This window comes from Telmatherina bonti, assembly GCF_933228915.1.
Source record: "Telmatherina bonti genome assembly, chromosome: 18".
NCBI classification, from domain to species: domain Eukaryota; kingdom Metazoa; phylum Chordata; class Actinopteri; order Atheriniformes; family Telmatherinidae; genus Telmatherina; species Telmatherina bonti.
The window spans coordinates 25,272,963-25,290,530 of NC_136616.1; the positions used below are offsets into that span (position 1 = coordinate 25,272,963).

Genomic DNA, 17,568 nt, shown 5'->3' on the forward strand with positions numbered 1-17,568 from the left:
TCAAACGTAAAGGTATTGATTAAGAATTTAGGGAGGGTGGTGAAAGTGCAAATCCTGTCCTGCGGGTGGTGCCAGTGGAAAGGACAAAAAGCTGAAAACTGTAATGGTTTATCTACATGGAACCATGAATATTCTCAGGAGCTAATGTTGGAAATTAGTTGATGAGGTGAGGATAGAAGTTTATTTGTGGCCTTTGTTGATGCTAGATGTTATTCCTGAGGGTGGTGCTAGAGGGAGCATTTTAACACTGGAGTCAGCAGTCTTTGGGCGAAACGCAGGGTACACCCTGGACAGCGCATCAGTCCATCGCAGCTCCATTTTAACACTGGTAAAACGCATTTCTCCTGTTAGTTTTAACTTTATTTCCCCGAATTTATTTTATCAAAGGTCACTGAATTTAAAATCTCTCTTTTTTTTCTCTTAAATGTTGATAATGTAGGATATTGTGGCACTTTCTACGTTGTCTCGTCAGTATTTAGACTGTGCTATAAGTATGATGAGCTATATCATTTATATGTGTTGCGAACCACCCCTCATTTTTAAATAAATCACCAGACAAATTTGAAATAAATGCAATAATCTACTGAGACCCAGCAAAAAGAAATTCAGCTTTTTTTTTAACTCAAGTGATCATTTCAGAACCATGGCTAAAAGAAACATTGCAACTTTTTTTTTTTTTAAACTCTTTTATTTCAAATCAAATCAAATCAAATCAAACTTTATTTCTTGAGCACTTTTCATGCCACGGGCAACACAAAGTGCTTTACAGGATAAAATCAAGTCATAAGGATTAAAACAAACAGTGGATGACAAGGCATTTAAAAAATAATAGACGCAAGCTCTTTCCACACACTCACACACACACACAAGGACATAGAGCAAACAACCACCCACCCACACACACCAACACACACACAATTCCCGAAAAACATCATTCCCTGAACACTGTCTTTTTAACCGAATGCTGGTTAATAGAACAACTAAAAACATTAAGTGATAAAAATTGTAGGAACTGTCCCTCCATAGTGGACATTGAGTCTTACTTGGTTCACAATGCACTAATGTGATGCTATTATACACAGCTGAGTCCATTTCCATGTGGATTTTTTAAAAGAAAGTTTTTATACATTTACATGTAGATAAGACATCCAAATGCTTATCTCTGTTGAAATAATTTTGTATGGTGAGGGGGTATCAGTTGGGCCGGCTCGGTGGTTGGCATGAAGTTGGACCCTCTGCCAGTGGCGTAAAGGAGAACTAAGTAAAATGCTCGGCACAATGAACAATATCAGCCACCCTTGGGACGCTGTCAGCAGCAGCCAGAGACGCCTGTTCAGCAACAGGCTACTTCTTGCAAACTGCAGGACCAGCAGACTGAGGATCGTCTTTGTCCCATATGCCATCAAACTCTTTAATTCCTCGTCAGAGGTGAGGAAGGAATGTTGGTATATGGGTTTTTATATATATCAATGTATCCATACACTTGTTTATTACTTATGTGGCTCCATTTTATTTTGGTTCTATTTACATCTATTTGTATATATATCGTTTTTATTTCATTATCATTATGTTATTACCATTTATTTATAATGTAATTCTTTTCCACACTCCCTATTCATGATGGTAAAACAGTGTGTGTGATGGAACTTTTACCTGGGGGAACCTCCGAAGGGCGTTCATAAAGTCGTCTGAAGTCTGAAATCAGCACATTTGTGTCGGACCTTAACTACTGTCACAATTTCTTGAAGTTGTTTGCTCTAAGTGAGTCTGATTCTGTTTGCAGAAAATGTTTAGGTTTTCCTGTGAAAGATTTAGCTTGTGTTGCTTCTTGTTGGTTTAATCCACTGAAAGATTTTTATATTTGGTTTCCCAGGTGAGCTTGATTAAAGGGAAACGACTGAATGAGGGAGTTCCTCACTGTTTCTTTGCAGTATGGGCGCAAAATGATCTTTGAGCAAGTGAAAAGTGAAAACTAGCGCAGTGCCTCTTTAAAGGAGTTATAACATTAGACCAGGGATAAACTGCGAACCATCAGAGCCAGTGTCCTGATGTTTAATACATTTCCCTGCTGCAACACACTTGACTCAAATGAAAGAGTTGTAAAGATGTTTTAGCATAACTTAACATCAAGCTGATGCGGAAACATTTAATATGAGTCAGGTGTGTTGCAGCAGAGAAACGTCTAGAACCAGCAGGAGACTGGTCCTCTGTGTCTCTTGTTTGTGATCCCTGCACTGGAGATTTCATAAAGAAAACTTGAACAAGATAATAAAGCAAGTTGAGGATGACAAGGAAAGCAAACAAGTTTGTTCAGATAAGACATTTGATAAACAATGCTTGGCTAAATTGACTAAAGTTGTCAGACTCGTGTCCTGCACAGTGAACAAAAATGAACTGGTATCAGGAGGACATGTAAACATCAATGAAGATACATTGTTCAAAACAAAAACATAGTTGATGTAGTTCTAATGAGCTTGGTGTATTTATTCTTCAATGTATTCAGAACCCTTGTAGTTTTATTTGAAGTTCTCCAGGTTTCTTTCCAAAGTTTTTCTTTGGATATAGGAGTTTTCCATCAAAATGCTCTCACACTATTCCAATAACGTTATTGTCCAACTCAGAAGAGGTTGTATCTCTCCATTAGACCTGCTGACATGTATTTTCAGCTCAGCCTTTGTTTCAGCTGGCACACCTCAGGCTTTCCTCACTGTTTCTCTTCTCAAGGCGATGGTTCAGTGGACTGTAAATGGCTCCACTGAAGAGCCTTTAGCATCTCTCAGGTCATGTGTCTTTGTTAAATTGTTTTCCAGTTTTTGAAGAAGTTATAGTCTGCTGTGGATGTTTGTTTTTAGATCTCACACCTTTTTCTTTTGTTCACCACTTGACTGTTATGTCTGTCAACCTGTGTAAGTTTGTGGATTTTTGGCAGCTAAATGATTAAAGATACCATTTGTTATTTGGTACTTTGCGTATTTGTTATGTGCACACACAAAACTAGTAAAACCCCTTGAATTAGTTATTTTTATGCCTGAATTATTCATGTCAGTGATAACAGCCTCATCAATGTATCTTTAAAAGTACTTAGAGATAACATTGTACATATGATTTAATATGTGGCTTAACAAAAAGGAAAAAAGCAGAAAAATAATACGGGGCAATTCATATTACTTTGGATTTTGCTCACAAGCTTAAATTAGTAAGATATACCTCAATGCTTTTGCACTACTTCATGTTTTAATATTTATCTTTGCTTCTATTTGGTACTTCACAGGCGACACAATGATCACTTTTCAGCTACACTTACCAGCAAACCTTCAATAACACATATATAGGCTTGTTTATTTGACAGTTTTGTATAAAGCACTCGTTACTACAGATTTTTTTATGAGTTTATTACGGGTTATTAACACTAGATAGACATTGAAGGCAGCGCTTTGGGAAAAGTGAATGTACAGACATGAAGGCCAATGACGTTCTCCACCAATAGGAAAAGCCGGTGTCACTTAAGGGCGGGTCTTAAGAGCCAGCAGGTTTGAATGTAGACTGCGTTCAGACAACTTGATACAGAGTAACAGTAAATCAGACAGAGCAGCTCCTCCAGCTCCAGCAGTGAAATTGTAACCCTGTTGCAAGTATTTTTGGCCGCTGATAGGACCGAGTGAGATCACTGCGGTCTCTTTTCTTGGATAGACTTAAAGAGTTGTTCAGCAAGAGCAACGCAGGGACCGTTTTGACTCACATTTCTGCTATATCTTAATTTTATATCACACTGGAAATGTCCGAAAACAAGCCGAATGATGAGCCGAAGTTATCTACGACGGACAGGGTGGTGAAATGTAAGTGTGAATTTTCATGAAACGCCAGCACAGCTTTGTGTCTGACCACCACGAGCAGACCTGAAGAATTCACAGTCGCCGCAGCGGCAGCAGCAGCAGCAAATGTAGTCGAAAATTGTTTGGTGGCTGATGGAGGAAGAAGGGTGTTAGCCGAGCTATGACAGCAGCTGTAAACTAGGAAGTGAGGGTAACTCCAGCTTGTAGACCCAAGAGCAAGAATTTAGCAAGAAATCTCTCACTGTCTGCATGTGAGGCATGATGTAGCAGCTTGTCCAGCAGTGTGGTGGATGGTCATTTTAATTCACGTATCTGCATGCACAGCTTTACAGTATGCATGCAGATATTGCACAATCCTTGCAAGCAACAGCAAAGGCGATTTTCCCTCATTGTGCATGCACCACCAAACATACTTTTACCTTTTCCCCCCCTCCCCTTTAACCATTGCACAACACAACTCGATGTCGTATTGTTTGTAATCTCACAACTGGGGTGTTCTTTGTGTGCTTTCAGTGCACATGCCACATGGGGTGGTTCTTCCTGCCTTCTGTGTTTACAGGTCTGACATTCCACCTTTGCAGTCTACCATAAAAATGCAATAAAGATCATAATCGAGTCGACCTACCCCAGAATGGGAGCAATGTAGCCTGCTCTGTTTCATTTTAACAAACATCCGCTTAAAAGGCAGTGTTAAAGCCTATTTCTGTTTAAGGATATGAGCAAGTAATGTGTCACTGGGAGACAGATGCAGAGACTCGTGCTTTTTTGTGTTTGATCCAGCACTGTACATCACAAGAGGCATTAGCAGGGATCACAGTGCACAAAAGCGCTTCAGGGATTGACTGAATGATGTTATGAAGGCCGTCGATTAAAGTGATTATTTCTTTTAAGGAAAGGTTTTGTAAAGAAATGACGAAAGGCAGTGATCCAGTCCTCCAGTAGACCATGACTGAAGTAATTTATTCTTTACAACAAACCCCAAGCTCTTGCTCACATTGCTCCATCGCAGATATATTGCTGTCTTAGCTTGTGCCATTGGATTTGGTAAAGTGTTTAACACAACATCTGCAACTATTTGCTCTCTTGAATTACAAAGGAAACCAGTTGTGTTATGGCTACACTTAGCTGGAAAATGGGGGTGAGTGTTAAGAGAGTCACAGCATGTCTTGGGTGCTTTTTGTGATGAATATTTCAGGAGATCATACCCCTACAGTCTCCACCAACTTGAAAGCTAATGAAAAATGAATATGACAGGGTTGGGCTCAAAAGAGATTTTAACATATCACTAGGTTGACATGGCTGGTCCCAATTTCAAGCCCCCTTTTCTCGTGTCAAATAAGATGCTACTGGAGTCAACATCTCAATAGTGCTTTTCTTTTTTTTAACACCTTGCTTCTCAAGCCAACACAGGTTTGCAATATCCTAATCATTTTGAAATGTATTGATTAGACATTAGAGGGGCTGTTAGGCGGTATAAGAGCCCACTTTGTTTTAAACCTCATGTTGAAATCGTGGAAGTAATTTGACTCATATTTCATTCACTGAGTTTCGAGAAGTCACTGTTTTGGTAATGCATCAATATTATGACAACACAGTCGTTGGCTGTGTACAAAACACATCTCCAAAATATCTGCAGGGTATAGGTGAGAGGACATTTGTTTTCAGCTGCCTACTTTGCCATGCTACAAGGCGTCTGTCGTAACTTCTGAAAAGTGCTTCGCATCCACCTGTTTTCGAAAGGCATTATCATAATGCTCCTGAAAGCCGCTGCTGCATAGCAATTACTCATAAGACTTTAATCTGCTGCGGCAAGTGAAGTTGCAAAATTTCCTTTGTGGTTGTATCCTCATCTGAATGCAAAAAATTGTAGCATTTCAGTTAAATGAACCCTCTTTGATCTGAGTTGGTAATGTTATTGTATTAAATTAATATTCACCAGTTGACTGTTGCAGCTGCTTTGTGTGATGTTTTTAAAAGCTTATCTGATCAAGCATTTTGTAATTCATGATAACCCTGATTTTGTAGTGTTTTTTTCTGAACTGATCCGCCATAAGGCCAATAATGATATTAATAATAATGAGGACAATAATAATAATGATGATGATAACTTAATATTTCTACAATCAATTCATTTCTTTTATTTTTACAGAAAAAAAACAGCAAGTGACATATTTTATTCATGTCACTTGACTTAACAATGTTCTGAAATATTTAGATTAATAGCGGAGGATCTGTCATATTAGACAGGTTGGAATTACTATTAATTTGTCTTTTATTGTGGTGCTTGTTGAATTCTTGCAATATTTTTTTGTTTTATTAGCACAGTCTATTCATTGTTCATCATTCTTTGCAACTTTGCAGTAGATACTGCAGATGTCTGACATTTTGCAAAGATTAAATGTGGAAACAAAATGTTATTATGTAGTTATATCATCGTTTGTACATGTACTACCATAGAGGATAAATACCTGTTAATATGGTTGTCATGGTGAAGTCATGACAGCCGCAGCTCTCAGAGCTCAGTAATGGCGTTTTTCCGTCACCAACTGAGAAGCAGGGCCTCCGCGCCCCCGATGGTGCACCGGGTCCTTTTCTGTGAGTGGGGATGGATAACATCTGACATTTGACTTTTGAGAAGAGGCCCCCATGCTCAGACATGCGTGGGTTGGAGAGATCGCAGTGGTGACAGCAGCGCAATGCCAGCCACTGATCCCAGCTGGATGGCCGAGTCATTTATAGAACAGGACATTAAGTAATGCCACATACTTGAACCTCTCCTTACATGTGATCACCTGCACACAGATCAGCTCTTTGTTCATTTACAGGCTTGTGTGCCATCATTTTCTCTCATCAGCTGCAAATGGTGCATTGGAGGGCTCCAAAAGTAAAGGTTATGGGAAAGTTTCCTTGAGGTGTTTTAATTCTGAGTAAGCTTTTCTCATTAGCATTCATAAACCTTGTTATTTGGTTTGTTTGTGTAGGGATACTATTGCTGTGGTAAAGTTGGATGACTCATCATAACTGCTGAGGATATTTATCATTTCAATCCTGTGCCAGCCTTCTGTAATTTAAGTTCAGATTTTCAGCGGAAATTATCTGCTTAATTTGAGTGAAATTTGTGTTGCTAAACCTGTACAGATCAAACTAAGAATCCTTTATTTATTTTTGGCTCCCAATTTCCTCTTTTGCTGAACATACAGTTTTAATTAGGAAGCAGTAATGACACATGTCTGCTGCTCTGTGGGACAGAAGCAGTAAGTGGCACAGTACATTGCCGTTTAATATGCCATTTTTTTTTAAAAAAAGACTTTACAACCTTTTTGTTTAGCACTTTTTCTGCTTTTGTTTTTTTTTTATGATTGCTTTTATGTTTTTTGTTTAATGATTGTTTAGGATTTTGAGATCTTGAAATCCGAAGTGCATCACAAATGAACGGTATTCTTGTGGTAATTGTATATTCAAAAACAGCATTTTATGCATTCACTTCGTTATGCTGTTGTTTTTCTGCTAATGATTACAATCAATGTGTTCAAGAATAACCTGACAAATTGTATATATTATTGGAGAAAGAAACAAGTGGAAAAAGAAGTGCAGCCGCATTGTTACTGGTTAATCGGACCGTTATTTAAAACCTAATTGTAAAAACAATGAGACAAAAAGCATTTAATTAACAGTTTTGATAGTTAGTTTACTTTAAAACATCAGACACTGATTTCGTTTTGGCTAATTCAATTTTTTTTTCTTTTGTGACAATTAACTTGTTGCACCTCTTTCATACAAGAAAAGAGTCGGAGTCTGTGGTTGGGCGGAAAAATGATCGGATGCAATAAAGTGAACATTTCAGTGACAGGTTGTCAATACCATATCCATTTAAGGTTAATTGTTTGCAGGAAAAATCCACAAGATAACAAATATTAATTGTGCTGTCATTCTCCTTTATCTAAATCCCTCCTCATCGCTTGCAGACCTGTGCAACATGTGCCAATAACATTTTTGTTGTTGTTTTGTTTAGTTTTAAATGATCTGAATTAGTGAAAGTCATTTGGGATGAAACCTCCTTGTATGTTAGGGATCCCCAATCCTGGTCCTCAAGGGCCGGTGTCCTGCAGGTTTTTCAAGTGTCCCTTCTTGAATACACCTCACTCGGACTCAAGCAGCTCTGCGCATTTCTGCTAAATATACACTGATTTGAATCAGGTTTATTGCGGCAGGGACATTTGGAAAGCCTGCAGGACACCGACCATTAAGGACCAGGATTGAGGATGCCTGCTATATGTCCTCATCAGAGGAAGGATCCTGGCTGCTGGTGGGAGCGCATTTCTGTTTGTCAGCTGTCCACTTGCACCTCTGAACCTGGACAGCAGGAGCTAAAAGTGAAAAGAGGACAAGCAAACAAGCCTGCCATGTATCTACTTGTCACTTAATCTTTTGGTGGTTTATACTAACACTGTATTGCATCATGTCAGAGGAGGGAATACCTGAGCAATCTCTGTAATGATGTGTTCCTCCGATAGGCCGTATGCGGTGGTTTGAGCCCATGTAAGTGCACCTTTACTGCTCATTAGATTAAAGAGGAATTAGGCTCTGTTGTGGATTTAGGGCACCGCAAAGCAGTGGATTTGAACAGATTAAGCTCCATATAGGGGGATAAAGGCAGCTCTGTTTAGAGGTTGTAATCTAACTCCATGCATTAGCTGCTGCTCTTGCTAATTCATGTGAACAAATGGATGTCGGGTCTTGATCAAGAAAAAAGGCAGAGAAAAACTGCTTACCTGCCTTGGCATTAATGATTATTTCTTAGCCATGTTGATTCATTCAAACCAGTACACATTTGCAAACATCATTTTTGTAGCTTCCATGTTGATGGAAGCTGTTTTATATTTACTTTGTTCTATTGTAGCTATTCATTAGGTGTCTTACGAGCTCCACATAGTCCACATTTTCCATTTTTGCTCAGCATCAAACAAAAAAATTCCAGTCTGTATTGTGTCTACCCACAGGAGCCATTCTACAACCATAGAATATGATGTTGTCTTCTTGTATTTTGTAAAAATCAGCCTTTGTGTAAAGAAACGGAACATTTCTCATGTAATGGCTGGCAGACACCAACACATAATGCTGCAGAGAGCTACAGTGGCAACAGAAACCATTTAGAACAGAGGCTGGAGTTGTGTGTCATCAGATAGCTCTCTGGTTTTGGTTGCAGCACAGTAACAAATTAATCAATATACTGTCTACAACACATGTACATATATGTTGGACATCCAGTGCTCTGAATGTGGGGGAGGTGAGGATAACCTAGTCAAATGGGAGCAGTGGGGTTGCTAGAATTATAGGCCACTAGCAGAGACACCTTATTTGTGGCCATATTCAGATTGACGCCATGTCTGCACACTTATGCGCAGATGCAAACCCACAAACAGCAACATGGGTTTGTTTTAGTTAACCAGGAAAGGACATATTTGGAAGAGTTTGGAAAGCATCTGTCATCTGGGATTGCAGCTAAGTGCTGTTCAGCACAATTTAGGAGCAAATGATTTGTCAGCGATTGGCTTAACATAGACTCAATTTAGTCAAGTTATTGTATGATGGGTGACTCACATGAGTGCGTCTTGCTTTTTTCTTTTGTACTGCCTGCCTTACAGTCCTTATTGATGGTTTTTACTTTCAGTGTTGATTGGATCCACTTATGAGTGTCAGATTTCTCCAAAGGAATAAAAAAGTAAACTTTTTTTTAATGAAGTTATTCAAATGCACCTCACAGTCTTGACAGTGTTAATGATGTATAAATAACTGTGGAAGTAACAGCAGAAGTAATATAAAAATTCAACATTTGTTAAAGCAGGTTGTGTGTGGAAGTGGGTAAATAAAAGGGGTTAAGAGGAGGTAACAAACAACGAAGCATAGTTTTGGGCAGATTGTTATAATATTTCATTAAATTGAGCATTTTCACAAGACAGTCAGGTCATAAATCAGTGCATAAATTTAACGTGAGTGACTCTGCAACGTACAAGTTGGAAATGCTTTGTGACCTTTTGGAAGCGTTTCACAAAGTTTATACAGTGAAATCTTTCTAAAATGTCGAGTTAAGGGTGTTTTGCTTGTCTTATTTATGCGCACTGTGTACTTAGATGAGGGAAGGAAGATTGTCAGTCAGTCATTTTCTTAGTTCAGTTAAGGGTTGCAGGGAAGCCGGCGCCAATCCCAGCGATCATTAGGTGAGAGGCAGGGAATACCCTGTAAATGTCTCCAGAAAGATTACCATTTTTATTAGCAGATTAATGCTGTTAATCAATGCATTAAACACAGGCAATGTAAGTTTAAAACCTTAAGTTTATAATTAGCTCAACAGAATGAATAAATGTTGCTTTTGAAGAAATCTCAGCAGAAACGTTTGTTTCTTGGAAAGATACCCAATGACAACATAGAACGTCTTGGCCTCGATTTTCCTTCCACACAGACAGAATAGGAGCTCCCTTGTGGTAAGAACATCCCTGTGTTCTTAATCTTAGACTTTGTATTGGGGCAAGCCTCTGCATGCTGTTGTATGACAGATGCAAACACAGACACACTCCTGTGTGGTGCAGGGTGCTTGTTTGTATTTAAATATGGACAAAATGAGTAAGGCTGTTTGCGGCTTGCCTATAAGTGGTAGATTAGTAAGCAGAGAAAAGCCACCACACAGGAAAAGATGCTGTAACTCTTCCGTCAGCTCATCAGCTCACTGCATTTGTAAGAAGGAATAACATTGAAAGTGCACTTTATATCTTGGTGACTGTCAAGCTGAGATTGCCTCTCAGCATGCATATTGCTACACACATACATTGAGGTTGATGCAAATTTGACATTTTCCTTTAACAAATTGATGCAATTCTGTTTTATTTTACTGTTTTATTACTTGCAGTTAATATACAATTTCTCTACATTATATCATACCAGGTCCACAAAAAATCTTGGCTGTAAGGAAGCGTGTTATGATAAGCTAACAGTGTTTCTGTGTATCAGCATTGGCCAAGGAGAGATTGTCACGTGCATGCCGAACAACTCCTGAAAAGCAAATTTGCTTCTAAATCACAGCACACAGCGGAACAAATCATGGACATGAGAGCCTCTGAGACCTAATTTTCTCATTTCAGTCAAAGCACCCCAGTCATTACTGAAGATTTTTTTTTCTAAGCGTGTTCAATAAAGCCAATCAGTGGTCATAACAAGATTTCATAGAGAATTCGCAGTAGTCTTCAGGCACAGTTCTGCATTCCACTGCAGGTTTGTTTTGGCGCGAGTTTGGTTTGGCAGATCACCGAAGCATAAGCAGCAGGAGCAGATTCAGCCAACATGGCATCAGCACCATGGAGTCAGACATGATGCCCCAAGTGGTTTCTGGCCAGTGATCAGCTTTAGCCCTTCAAGTACAGCTTGACATGCAGGGCAGGATTCACGGCTTTTGACTTTCAACCAGTATTAGTAAAGTGAGAAATATGACATGTCTCATATGCCACTTTGTCGGAGGGCTGGGTGATATGGACCAAGTTGGTTTTCTTTTGCTTTAGTTGATACATAACAGAAATTATAGAGATGGTTTACAAGATCCCAAATGGAAAAGGACTATCCAGTATGTATTCTGCCCACTGTCAGCTAGTCTTTATCGTGCTTTTTCTTTCCTACTAATCTGTTTGCTTGCACATTCTGTATTTTAATAAATCTAAATTGTCAGAATAGACATATTCATGTCTTTCAGTTTATATTATCAGGTGGTTTGAATCAGTTGTTTTCCATACACACTTTGAAGCTTTTATGTTCATAGAAATATCCCCAAAGAGCTGTCTGCAAGATGGAAAACATTTTCAGCATTCAACCCAAACTTTCTGCCGAAAATATCCAGGCATCTAATTCGTAACTCCCATGAATTTGAAACTGAGATTATGTAATCATCTGCAATATTTATAGTCAAAAGGTGTGTCTATTGAAAATATGGATATAACTGTAAAGATTGGATTATTCTCATCGCAAAAGCAGTCATCGTAATGGACAAGAAGGGAGCCCCATCTACGAATGATCAATGATCTGCAAACACCCACTTTTTGTCCAATCAGCTGCCTTTCTCTTAAATGTCTCACTTTTTCTTTTTTTTTTAATCTTCAGCAGAATTTTCCAGAACAAACAGCTTATTCTGAAAGTTATGTGATACCTCCTGGACATGAAGCGTAAGGTGCCCAGACACCACGCTTATGGGTGAAGTAGAGATGTACCAAGACAGATCTTGTCCTCCAATACTGTTCTGAGTCAGTCATTATCTATTGTTGGCCAAATTTCAGTCCAGCTTTGATTTTCCTCTGGAGTTGTTAAAAGTAAAAACAACTGGGGGAATAGTTGCAGATTCACACCTAGTTGCAGAGTACAGCCTGCGCTTGGTACCCACTCAATCATCATTTTTAATCCATTATCATGCCAGATCAGGAAAGCTTGTTGGTGGTGTTTTCTCCTGTGATTTTAGCATCAAGTAATGCTGTTTTGCATGCACAGTTTGAAGAGCTTCAGAATCTATATGCTCAACCACAGCAGCGGGATGGTCATCTAGAGCAAGAATCTGCCTTATTGCTGTCCAGGGGAAATTCCTTTAATCTTTCTAAAGTTTACTCCAGTGTGTGTTGTGTGTGTGAAGACCCAACCTATTAGAACCAATGTTAAGATAAGCCTTTTTTTTTTTTTATCTGAGATCTTTATTTATCCTTTTAACTAAATTTAGAAGATAAAGTAACATTATTTTAGGGATATTTACCATTTATTACCACGTGAAATGTCAAAATTTTTATAGTAAAATGTGCTTATTTGTGTCCATTAAGAGGCAAAAGAGAAAAAACCAGATTGTGTTCAACAGGGTTTTAAACAAAGTCTGTACCATAAAGTGATGCCAAATGTCTCATAAACTGAGTGTATCATATATGTCACTGTGGATTCTCACTGATTTCTATAAACATCATCTAACAAAATGGCATGGGCAAAGGTTGTGCTTTGATTTTGTTAGCAGTGGGCTTCATACACAGCTCCCTGCTGAGCAATGAGCAGAATGTGCTCCCGCCATTGACTAAGCACTGTAGACTGAGGTATCTTTAGGTTTAATGTTAGGTGCTTTTTCTTTAAAATGAAAAAAAAAAAAAAAATTGGCAACAATGTGTAGAAGTTCTGAGTGATTCTGCAGCCTACAGACACAGAGTGTAAGAGTGGGAGAAATGGATGTTGGGCTGTGCAGAGAATGGAGAGATATAACCAGTGCATAGCAATACAGCAGATAAAGGTTATCCAGCGTTACATTAAACTGTTTTTATTGATATAATGAGTTTTCTAATTTTGTAGGCAATTTGAAAAGAAACAAAACACCTTTTTAATCATCCAAGTGTTATTGATAAATACCAATATTACCCTGTAAACAAAAACAACAGGGCTTGCATTTTTCCTCTTGTAGTGCGTCGGGATCTAAGGGGATTTTAAGGGGACACACAATGCATGGATTAATTTTCACTCTGCTGTGAAAAGCCAAGGCTGTTCTCAGGTTCTGCATGGAACCTTTTATTAGAAAGGTTAAAAAAAACAAAACAGATTGCGTTAAAAAAAACAAGCTTAATTGAGGAAAGCCTTAATAACAGATGGGTAAATAAGCAGATTATGTGGCGGGCAGGAGGTTTTCCTTTGTTCATTCACTGCTGATCCTGGTGAGTGAAATCTAGGTGCTGGGAGCCTTTTCTTTCAGGTGTCGTCAGCTCACTTGCCAGAATACCCAGCGTGTAGACGAGACAGGAACTCCAGCTATACAAATACAGCTGGAGGTGAGTCAAGGCCCCAAGGTTTATTTGCACACATTCGCATGTGTTAATTATAGACCACCTGGCTGAAAATTAACCTTCTTATTCCATGTGGAGTTAAATTTAGTGTGGGCTTATCTTAGTTTACCGTTGGAAAAAAACCTTTCATTGGATGTCAGCACGTTCTATGATTGATCTGACAGGATGTTGTCTCGTCAGATTGGTGTTTGTGTGATGAGACATGACAGCACTTCCTGATGTTAGCGAAGATGCTTCTGATCCATGTATATATTATTAACAGTTTGTGGCTATTTTAATAGGGGGGGGGGGTTACAGCTGTAGAAGGGGCACGTTTTTGTTCCCCTTGTCTTGTTGTGTTGTCCATTGAATTGGCCTCCTGAGCCGATCCAGAAAGGATCAGTCAGTTTCCTTTGGGAATATTCTGGTATTAATTGCAAAGCTCACTGCTCTTACTCAATAAGATTTAACAGTGAAGCTAAATTTAATTCACACTACAGCCTGAAGACTGCAGCTTGCAGGTAACTCTGGACGTTGGCCTCTGCAGTGGCTATGCTGAGTCGTGTGCAGTCATGGTGCAAACTGATATCTCATCGGTCTGAGCTTACAGTGTGGCTCTGTTCGCCAGATTGGAAAGGGGTTTGTGTGTCCCATGGCTCTAATTGATTTTGTGCTTGTGCAAACATCACAGGAAACCCATATGTTACAGTGACCAATCATTGGAGCTTTAATGTTGCCCTACTTCCTGTTGGCCCACTGACAGTAGAGTGACAGCTCAAGGACTCCTATTTGTTAGAAAATAGGTTTATAGTTCAATTTTGCTTTATCGATTTCAACCATAGAGGTGCTCATCTGACTGTAGTTGATGCATGTTAGAGAAAAATAAAGATGCTTTGATCTTATTCAGAGCAATTGCAAATTAAATGCATTTCCATACACATCTGTTTTTATTTTGTATGGCAGCAGCAAATAGTAGGAGGCTAGTAAGTAAGCAAATAGTAGGTTTGTTTGTCACCAAGACGGAGCAAAAATAGCAAAAGGCAGAATTTAATAAAACTTCAAAGCATTGGCAAAGAAGGACTTGATTAAATTCTGATCCATTGCTTTGAAGTTAATATCTACAGTTTATACTTTACATTTTTGCCAAAATGAAAGAACACTATATATATATATATATATATATATATATATATATATATATATATATATATGTATATGTGTGTGTGTGTATGTGTGTATATATATATAATATATATATATATATATATATATATATATATATATATATATATATATATATATATATATATATATATATATATATATATATATATAATATATAATTATATATATATATAATATATAATATACCGCTTCCACAACCCAATTCTACACGCACATGTAGCTGTCATGTTCTGTCAGCTTATTTGTGGTTTTTCTGAATTATACAAACCTTTAACAGTGGCTTGCTCCCACACAAACTGGCAAGGTTGTAGAGTGACACAGCAGCTCACTGGTGCACAGTTACTGCAGTGAATACAAGTTTGGATACGTCTACATCCATGTCACACAGTTTGAAGTATACTAAGGGACACAGTGTCTTTGACAACTTTCCTACTGAGGCTTCACGTCGTCTTCACTCAGCCTTTTTCTTTATCCTGTGAGAGTGTAAGGCATACTGTTCGCAGCCCATTATTTTATTTTCCACTGGCTATACTTCTGTCTGTAGGAATTGTGCACGGCAGCTGCAGTCCGATAACATATTTTATACTTCTGTCTTTCTGCAGTTGTAGCTGAAGTTGCTGTCCTCTCTGCCATGCTTTCAACCTTGACTGTACTCCTTCCTTTACGTTGCTGTGCTGTATTCTCTTAACATTTCTTTTCATTCCCTTTTGCACACTTGCCTGCTCAGGCCATGTTGTAAGACCAAAAACACCCATAATGCTTCAGGCCTCTCTCTCCTTGTATAGAACGTAATCCGATCCCCCAGGAGGAATGTGGCAAGCCTTGGGGACGGCCAAATCGAGGTACAAATCAGCTGGTTGGCAGATAGCGTATCTCCAAGAGATTTTAAGCCAGCACTTCAGCAGCTATTAGAAGAATAAAATCAGTTTAGTATTTATCCCCCACTGGACCAGATTCATGGTTATATTTAATCTAAAACACTCCATGAAAGCAGTGACGTAGGACTATGGTTGTAAGCTGCATTAAACATTTGTTGAGGACTGTCTGTTTTGTAGCCAGCAGTTAAAGGGCAGCGGCGTCTTTTCAGCCTAACAGATGGTGTATGCAGTACAGAGCTATGCAGTTCCACAGTACTGGGCTGTAGCACTGCATGTGATGTCTTTAAAAAACTTGTTTACTTTTGATTAAAGTAAATATAGTGTGTGTGAGAGCTGGATAGCTTAAACACCCGACCCAGCATATGGCATGGTGTATTTTGTCTTTACTTTTTGCCCGTGACAGAAATGGTTCCGAAAATTTCCAGTGCTTGATTTCCCATTTTCTGTATGTAAGCATTGCAGTTATACGACACATATAATTGGCAGGGGAGCTTCTCTTGGCAACACAGCCCAGCTGGAATGCCTTTGGAACAAAAATGTACTTAAAAAAATCTGGAAAAACTGACTTTCCGCATCTGATCTGCAAGATTTGCATGCACAGCTAGTGAAGTGCAGTAAAAGAGAGTCAAGCCTCCCCTCAGGCAGTCAAGCTGTCAAGTGAACTGAACTTACTCACTGACCTGTCCTCAACAACACATGACCCTTGTAGCAGGGCTGTTTGTCCCGAAGGCATCCGGGCACGCCCTCTGCAGCTCACTGTTGCTTGACCCACACAGGCCCACAATACTTTGAGTCTTATAAAGGCCCTGGCCCTTACTCGTGTTCTCCTGTGTGATTGGATGCTGACTGCAGAGAAAGCTTTCAAATGCGATGCTTTAACTGCTTTTAATCTCACGGCTGCTAGTACAGCCTGGACAGATGGTGCCTTCAACATAATACTCCACTAGTGAATTTTGAGAGTGCTTTCTCTGCAATATGGAGGTCAGGCTGGCAGCAGAGATGGATGATTTACTTAACAGTCACTTCTAGCCCAGAAAGGTTGCATAATAAGTGCTACTTCAGGGGCTCTGTCGGTTTCTCGTGTTAGAGCTCCTCTGGGGGGTTGGCGAGACAAGATATGTGTGTGTAGTTGGTGTGGAGTAATATCCCTTGCTGACTCAGAATTCCTTTGGTCTGTAGTGCAGTAATTCCTTTGCTGCCCACCCTCTCCCCGGTCCCACCCCTGTGCTGTTTTTGCTTTTCTTTCTTGGCAATCAGGTATCCCTGCTGGCACGAGAACCCACCACACCCCCGCAGTCATGGCCTAGAAACGGAGATGTGCTTTAGAGGTGGGCGTGGAGGATGAGGGGGGGGGAGAACTCGTAGGGGCCTTGTTGTCTTGGCAAGAGGTGGGAGGAGGTGCCTGGCTGCGCCATCCCATTGCCTCACCACCTGTCCTCTGAAAAGCTACGGTCAGTCTGCCAGATATGAAACCTCCCATCATGGAACACTTGAATCCTTGTTGGAATATTACACCTGATATTTACCATGCTTCAAATATTTAGCATTATTTTTTACTTTAATCCGTTTAGAAGTGAATATTTTGCTCGCAGCTTCCAGTATGACCTTGTTCTTTTGTCACCGCATGCAGGAATGCCATTTCACATATGCGATGTGGCTATTCTTGTACGGTTGGAAGGGTTTGCCCCAGTCCACAGATCATTGTGATAGTTGGCAGTGCCGTATTCATTTTTAAGTCCGACAGGTAAGCTTCCCAACTGAGAGGAGTAGGGGTTAATTGATAATGAGGGGTCTTATCTACAGTTCAGAGTGTTTTTTATTTGGGTCAGCCTCAGGTCTGGTATGCTTCGTTTA

The 17,568-nt window shown here is 39.4% G+C and overlaps 1 protein-coding gene across 2 annotated transcripts in view; it reads left to right on the forward strand.

The window, feature by feature from the left end:
• The first annotated feature begins 3,591 nt into the window (after nucleotides 1-3,591).
• Nucleotides 3,592-17,568, forward strand: part of LOC306769148 (protein phosphatase 3 catalytic subunit alpha) — a 70,524-nt gene continuing 56,547 nt past the window's right edge. For both annotated transcript variants that reach the window (XM_079257705.1, XM_079257706.1), the window contains exon 1: nucleotides 3,592-3,836. In XM_079257705.1, the coding sequence (XP_079113831.1) occupies nucleotides 3,776-3,836 (61 nt within the window). In that variant the 5' untranslated portion in view covers nucleotides 3,592-3,775. The remainder of the gene's footprint in view (nucleotides 3,837-17,568) is intronic.